The sequence below is a fragment of the Piliocolobus tephrosceles genome, chromosome 12 (assembly GCF_002776525.5).
Source record: "Piliocolobus tephrosceles isolate RC106 chromosome 12, ASM277652v3, whole genome shotgun sequence".
NCBI classification, from domain to species: Eukaryota; Metazoa; Chordata; class Mammalia; order Primates; family Cercopithecidae; genus Piliocolobus; species Piliocolobus tephrosceles.
This window is the reverse complement of record NC_045445.1, coordinates 18,296,113-18,303,016: the sequence shown is the minus strand read 5'-3', so window position 1 is coordinate 18,303,016 and position 6,904 is coordinate 18,296,113. Positions and strand designations below refer to the sequence as shown.

Here is a 6,904-nt window from a genome sequence, read left to right as displayed (position 1 = left end):
ATGTAGGGACATGGATGCAGCTGGAAACCATCATTCTTAGCAAACTATCACAAGAAGAGAAAACCAAACACCGCATGTTCTCACTCATAGGTGGGAACTGAACAATGAGCTCACTTGGACTCGGGAAGGGGAACATCACACACTGGGGCCTATCATGGGGAGGGGGGAGGGGGGAGGGATTGCACTGGGGAGTTATACCTGATATAAATGATGAATTGATGGGTGCTGACGAGTTGATGGGTGCAGCACACCAACATGGCACATGTATACATATGTAACCTGCACGTTATGCACATGTACCCTAGAACTTAAAGTATAATAAAAAAAAAAAAAATAAAGTACAGAGAAAAAATATCAAAAAAAAAAAAAAATAAAGTTGATATAATGGCAACATTTGAAAATTGTATTTTCTAACAGAAAGGCAGTTGTTCTGAATCACTTAGAAACCCTGAAACTATAATAGACTAAAAACAAAGATTAACTTTGTATTATTAAACTATTTCTGATTCTATTCCACTGTTTCCAAATGCATTACCTACTGTGCTCTCTTCCAGATCCCTTCTCACACTATGGCCACCCAGGGCTCATGTGGAAGTTCCTAACCCATTTCATATACACCTCAGTACCACTGAGTATGGGTTTCTTTCCTGCTCTCCAGACTTCCTCTCTTTTGCTATATGTAGCCTGCTTACAGTGTCCCATGTCCCCTGTTCTGTCTGGGACTCCCCTGCACTAGCTATCTGGGGTTTTCTTTTGCCCCTTCTCCTGCCATGTCCGTGGCTCCCTTTCTGTCTGTAGTGTCATTCTGCTGCATTCTCTTCTCTTCTCTGTGTTCTCTCTGGCAGCTTCCTCTTTCTCTAAGATAGTCTTTATTTTTTGGTCTCAGTCCCTGTGACTTGTCTCTCTCCTCCATGGACTCCCACTCACTCTACACACAGTTTATATTTCACTTTCTTTGGTTCTTTACTTAGTTCTTGGTTCTTTCTTGGTTTATCTTTACTTAGTTCATTCTCTCTCTCTCTCTCTCTCTGGCCTTCATCTCTTCACCACAGATAAGTAAAATAAGAGATGTTTCACAGAGGATGATGGGAAGTGACAGAAATTCTGAATGAGAGTCTACCAAATACTAGAGCATGAAACAGAGCATAAACAACCACAGAAAAAGGTTCAGAAAGAGAGAGACAGAGACACAGTACACCATGGATGGGGAAGAGGTGGCATAAGAAGTGTCCTAGAATCAGGAAGCTCTCCAGATAGGGTGCAGGGCTGGAGAGGAAGCACGTACAAGAGCAACGGTATGGATGAGGGAGGAAACTGAGCACCGCAGAGAAAGACAAGAGGAAGCTTCATGGGAGAAATGGAACCAAAGAGAAAAGGAGAGAAAAAGAAACGTAAGTATTAGAGCGACAGAAAATGAGAGAGGGAAATAAAAATACAACACACTGAGAGAAAGGCAGGCAGAGGATATAAAGATGGGGAAAAACAGACAGAAACTAAGACAAAGACAGAAAAAAGAAAAGCGAGCTGCCTCAGGCAGAAAAAGACCAGAGTCAGACAGAGACCAAAAGATAGACTAAGGCTTATTTAGGGACACTTAAGAATCCCTGTAATGGGCTGGGCAGGGTGACTCATGCCTATAATCCCAGCACTTTGGGAGGCCAAGGAGGGTGCACCACGAGGTCAGGAGTTCAAGACCAGCCTGGCCAAGATAGTGAAACCCCATCTCTACTAAAAATATGAAAATTAGCCAGGCGTGGTGGCGGGCGCCTGTAATCCCAGCTACTTGGGAGGCTGAGGCAGGAGAACTGCTTGAACCCGGGGGCCAGAGGTTACAGTGAGCCAAGATCATGCCACTGCACTCCAGCCTGGGCGACAGAGTGAGACTCTGTCTCAGAGAGAAAAAAAAATCCTTGGAATGAAGAGAAAGAGAGAGTGCCAGGAAGATAGAGAACGGTGTCACAGAGACCACGCTAGACTCAGAAGGAGTCAAGCATACTCCAAGTCAAGTAGTGAAATGACCTACAAGAGAAAAATTAGGTGTCAGAATCATACAGAATGAGACAGGTAGCCAGATGCCCAGTACCACAAAAGACAAACTGGAGAGGGACAGAAGTGAAAAGGAAAGGGCATCACAAAGCCACGGACTCATCCCAACAGAGTGCCAAGGACACCAAAAGAGAATCCAGAAAGGAGAGGGGCAGTGCCACAAAACAAAAGCAAGAATGCTGACTCTGGAGCACACATCCAGAGGGGCCCTGTCAGGAAAGGGAAAGTGAGGAACACGGGGACAGAGGGTAGAGACGGAGGGAGTGTGAGCGCGCACCACAGGGAGCCAGGGAAGCTGAAAGGGAGAACGAGCGCCCTGATTTGGCTGGGGAGTCACACTCTTAAAGGAGTTGTGAGAAATCGGTCAGATGAGGGCATGTCAGGGAGAGTCAGACAGTGGGGTCTGCCCTTATTCTGCAGGCAATGAGACAACAGTGAATGCTTTTCGGTAGTAAACAGAGCCACTCAGAACAAACCCCAGGCCACAGGTACCTCATGTGCAAGTCCTGAAGGTGGATGGGGTTTTGTTCCTGGATTTGGAACGCTCCCCTTCCCTGGCCTAGTGGATCTAAGCTCCTGGGATCTTATCAGGACGCGGGTAAGAACCTATATAATGCTGAGGGGAAGAGGAAGCCAAGAAGAAAGAGCTGGGATTGGTCCCCTTTCTACAGGGCCAGTAAGGCAGAGAAGGCCTCAGAAAACAATATTCCAGACTCAGGCAACACAGATTATTCTCTCATGTACAGGCTGTAAAATTATGTACCTTTTGTGCTTCATCCTTCTGGTGTCTTTTTTCTTCCGCAGCTATTCTCCGTTGTTCTTCTTTCTCTTTTCGCTCCTTCAGCTTTCTCTGTCTTTCCTCCATCTGTTTTTCATATTGGAGCTTGGTCTTTCTTTCTTTTTCAAGTAGTTGTGTTTCTTTATTGGCTGAAATATTCCAAATACATTTTCAAGGTGTAAGAGCCAAGAAAATATTTAGGTTTTCCACATCACACACACAGAAGGAAAAAGTTAACTCATTCCCTTTCTTAACACAACCTGTGCTAGTAACTAAAGATTTATTATAAAAGTGAACAGAGGTAGCCACTGAAGAACCATTTTCACTGAGTATTCATTTAACTCTGGAGAACTGGATTGTCTATGCCAAATGACTCTCATCCTGTCCAAACTACAATTCCAAATTAAGAAAAAATATTTTCTTTTATGTGATATTTCTGCTGATTTTCTACCATATTAATATGCTGTACATTAAAATACTAATTTTTAAAAACCACATGGACAGGATATATGTTTTGTTCCCTTCTACTAGGAAACTTCTTTCAAAGTCTTCATCTATACAGACCATATTAAACATGCCAGTTTTACATTAATGGACACAACCATATACCATATTATAGGAGAGCACAATTTTTTCTATATTCAAATTTTCCCTCACTAAATGCTTCTGAAGTGTGACTCTGTATAAATTAGGATCTAAAAGGATAATCTTTTTACAACTTGGTAACATGCTTTTCATCTTATCTATATTAGGATTATTGGCAATTTATTTTCAGTTTTAGAATCACTTTTACTGGCCAGGTGCGGTGGCTCACGCCTGTAATCCCAGCACTTTGGGAGGCCAAGGCAGGTGGATCACGAGGTCAGGAGATCGAGACCATCCTGCCTAACACGGCGAAACCCCATCTCTAATAAAAATACAAAAAATTAGCCAGGCGTGGTGGCAGCTGCCTGTAGTCCCAGCTACTTGAGAGGCTGAGGCAGGAGAATGGCATGAACCTGGGAGGCAGAGGTTGCAGTGAATCGAGATTGCACCACTGCACTACAGCCTGGGTGACAAAGCGAGACGCTGTCTCAAAAAAAAAAAAAAAAAAAAAAAAAAAAATCACTTTTACTGAAATCTCATTCTGATTGTTTTTACAAATATTGAAATTTCCAGACTTTAGTTTTCAGAAAATCAAAGCTAAGATAAACTACTCCTTCAAAAATTAAACAATTTAATCAAAGAATTTTCATGGGCCTTCTTTACCTGATTTAGTAAAAGGATTTAATCCAAAATAATACATAATATAAAAATTATACTCTATCATATAAACAAATTAGGAGGAGTAAGTTAAAAACACTTTGCAATATATAACAACATAAAATTCATTTTGATTTTTGAAAAAAGGTCTAAAATATACCGTCTTGCTGTCTCCTTTTCTCCTCTCTGCGCTCTCTTGCTAATCTTTGTTTTATGTCATTTTTAAGCATAGATCCATCGATTACTTAAAAAAAAAAAAGAACATAGTTAGATATTAATAGGATATCACATTTTAAAGATATGACACTTTGACATCTATCAAAGCATCAGAGAAATTATACCTGGTTTAAATGTCGATCTTATATTTGAGGAATGGGTTGCAACACGATTAACCACACCTTGCTTCCTCCTTTCCTTAGCAATCTCGTTTGCTGCAGCAACTAAAATACAGGGAGATAAAGGAATTAGATGTTAAGAATACGAATAGCTAACACAGGAGTCAGCAAACCACGGCCAGTTGTATTTGATGATAAAGGATAGGATCACTTCTATAAATCATGACTGATTTCATCTGGGTCAACAACAAAGCTATATTGAACATCTATGATCTTCAACAATACTTTGACAAACACTTTAAAGTGTTTACTAAGATGGGCCAGGGTATTTGCAGACATAAAGATAATTGAGTTGTTAGTGGCGGTGGCAGCATAAGCTTGTGGATGAGTAGGAGCCAATGATTAATAGATTTCAAAAATGTCTCAAACGAAACATTACACCAAGTGCTAGAAAAACTGAGCTAGCAAGGAATTGGAAAAATTAAGCTTCACCATAAATTGGAAATTCAGAAGATAACAGGTTAAGAATTTATGAATTTGAATCGGGAAGCAAAGTGTTAACAGTGAAATACTCAGTGGAAGATCAGGCCCAACCAATGTTACAGAGTACATTTATAAATTACCTAAATTAGGGGCTTTCTACCCTGATTGCACACTGGAATCATCTAACTCACTTTTAGAAAATCAGCAATGCCTGCCTGCCCGCTCCCCACCACCAGTCTCTGGGTGTGGGGCCCAGGTATCCACAGTTGGTAAAAGCCCTATTCTGATGCATATTGAAGGTGGAGAAATAAATACGCTTTTAGAAAAAGTAATCTCCAATGAGATGGTATCATTCTAGGTAGATGTTAAGCAAACAAATATAAACTATACAAGGTGCAAACAAACGTGTAAACAGGCAGAAAAGTGATAAACTTCGATAAGGGTGAAGCGTAAGATTAGGAAAGCACAGTATGAGGAAAAGCAAGAAAACTAAAATTCCAGGATGACACACATGAGTTATTATAGGGGAATCTCTGAACCCTTTAATTCCACATATGGCTATATCTAAAATGCCCCACAATACTGAGCATCTTCAGAAAGAGTATGCAAAATAACACTGAAAACTAACTCTTCTTCCCTTGTAGAAAAGCACAGGAGGTAAGCCCCTGTGATGCTGCATACAAGTCTGGTTTCTATGTATTAAGAAAAATATAACGGTTGAAGATGGGCAGTTAAAGTAACTGAGGGAATAGAGGGGCTGTCCTTGGACTTATAAAATGAATGAACTCTGAGGTGTTAATTGCCACTGAGGGAGTTATTTTACAGCATAACCTTGAAAGTGACATCACAATTGCTGCCATAAGGATCACCATTTTTTTTTTTTTTTTTAGCCCCAGGGGCTGAACAGCCCAGATAATATATGACCTAGCTTAATTTGAAGATGAGACTCTTCTCAGCTTCCTTAATAATTTAACTACTGGCAATTCCATGGACCACAATTATTTTCTGAATTTGAGCACTAGTATATTAACAAAAATTCTTAGTCTATAGACACTCCTATATACCCACTTACAACATTTTTATGTGAGCACAGAGAAAACAATAAAGTACTTGTAGTATTGTTTTTACACATTCAGTTCTCCTATTTATAAGTCCTAAGGATAGTCTGTATTTGACACTATTTAGCTGATAATTTGTCTCAAAATCTACATTTTTGGCCCAGAGTGGTGGCTCATGCATGTAATCCCAGCACTTTGGGAGGCCAAGGCAAGTGAATCACTTGAGGTCAGGAGTTTGGAACCAGCCTGGGCAACATGGCAAATCCCCATCTCTATAAAAATACAAAAATTAGCTGGGTGTGGTGGTGCACGCCTATAGTCTCAGCTACTCAGGAGGCTGAGCCCAAGAGTTTGAGGCTGCAGTGAGCCTTTACTATACCACTGCACTCCAGCCTGGGCGACAGAGAGAGACCCTGTCTCAAAAAAAGTACATTTTTACCAGGCTAATTAAAAATCTTATTAAACAGAAATAACCTTACAAGTAGCTGTGGTGAGAATAATGAACCAAATCATATAAAGGTTAATGTAGTAGTAGTATCAAATCTGATTTTTAGACCTTTGTATTCAAATTCCTACTGGTAAGAAATACATTAACAGAAAGGACAGGGTTTAAAAATTATTTAAAATGTCCAGAAAATGGGATAACGCCTTTATGTCTGGATATATTAAAGTCAACATTTTATTCAACTTCACTGAATGAAAGAATTTACTTAACATGCATTTAAATGAATGAGGGAATTTACTTAATACTCAGTTAAAAGTAACAGCAAGGTATTTCTGTAGTCCTTATATTAATTCTAAATCCAAAATTAAAGTTATATTTTGCCCAGAGATTAAATAAGAAAATGTGTAGTTTATTATTAAAACTGAATTATGAATCTTAATCTGTATTTATGGAACTTTTCTAAAAACTTCCATAACACATATTGTATATCATGTCACCATTTACAAAGCTCATTTGT

General features: G+C 39.7%; 1 protein-coding gene across 3 annotated transcripts in view; it reads right to left on the bottom strand.

The window, feature by feature from the left end:
• Positions 1–6,904, bottom strand: part of MAP7D3 (MAP7 domain containing 3) — a 36,609-nt gene that overhangs the window by 26,430 nt on the left and 3,275 nt on the right. For all 3 annotated transcript variants that reach the window (XM_023198842.3, XM_023198841.3, XM_023198840.3), the window contains exons 2-4: positions 4,408–4,506; positions 4,227–4,310; positions 2,810–2,973 (exon numbers count right to left, since the gene is read on the bottom strand). In XM_023198842.3, coding sequence (XP_023054610.1) covers positions 2,810–2,973; positions 4,227–4,310; positions 4,408–4,506 — 347 coding nt within the window. The remainder of the gene's footprint in view (positions 1–2,809; positions 2,974–4,226; positions 4,311–4,407; positions 4,507–6,904) is intronic.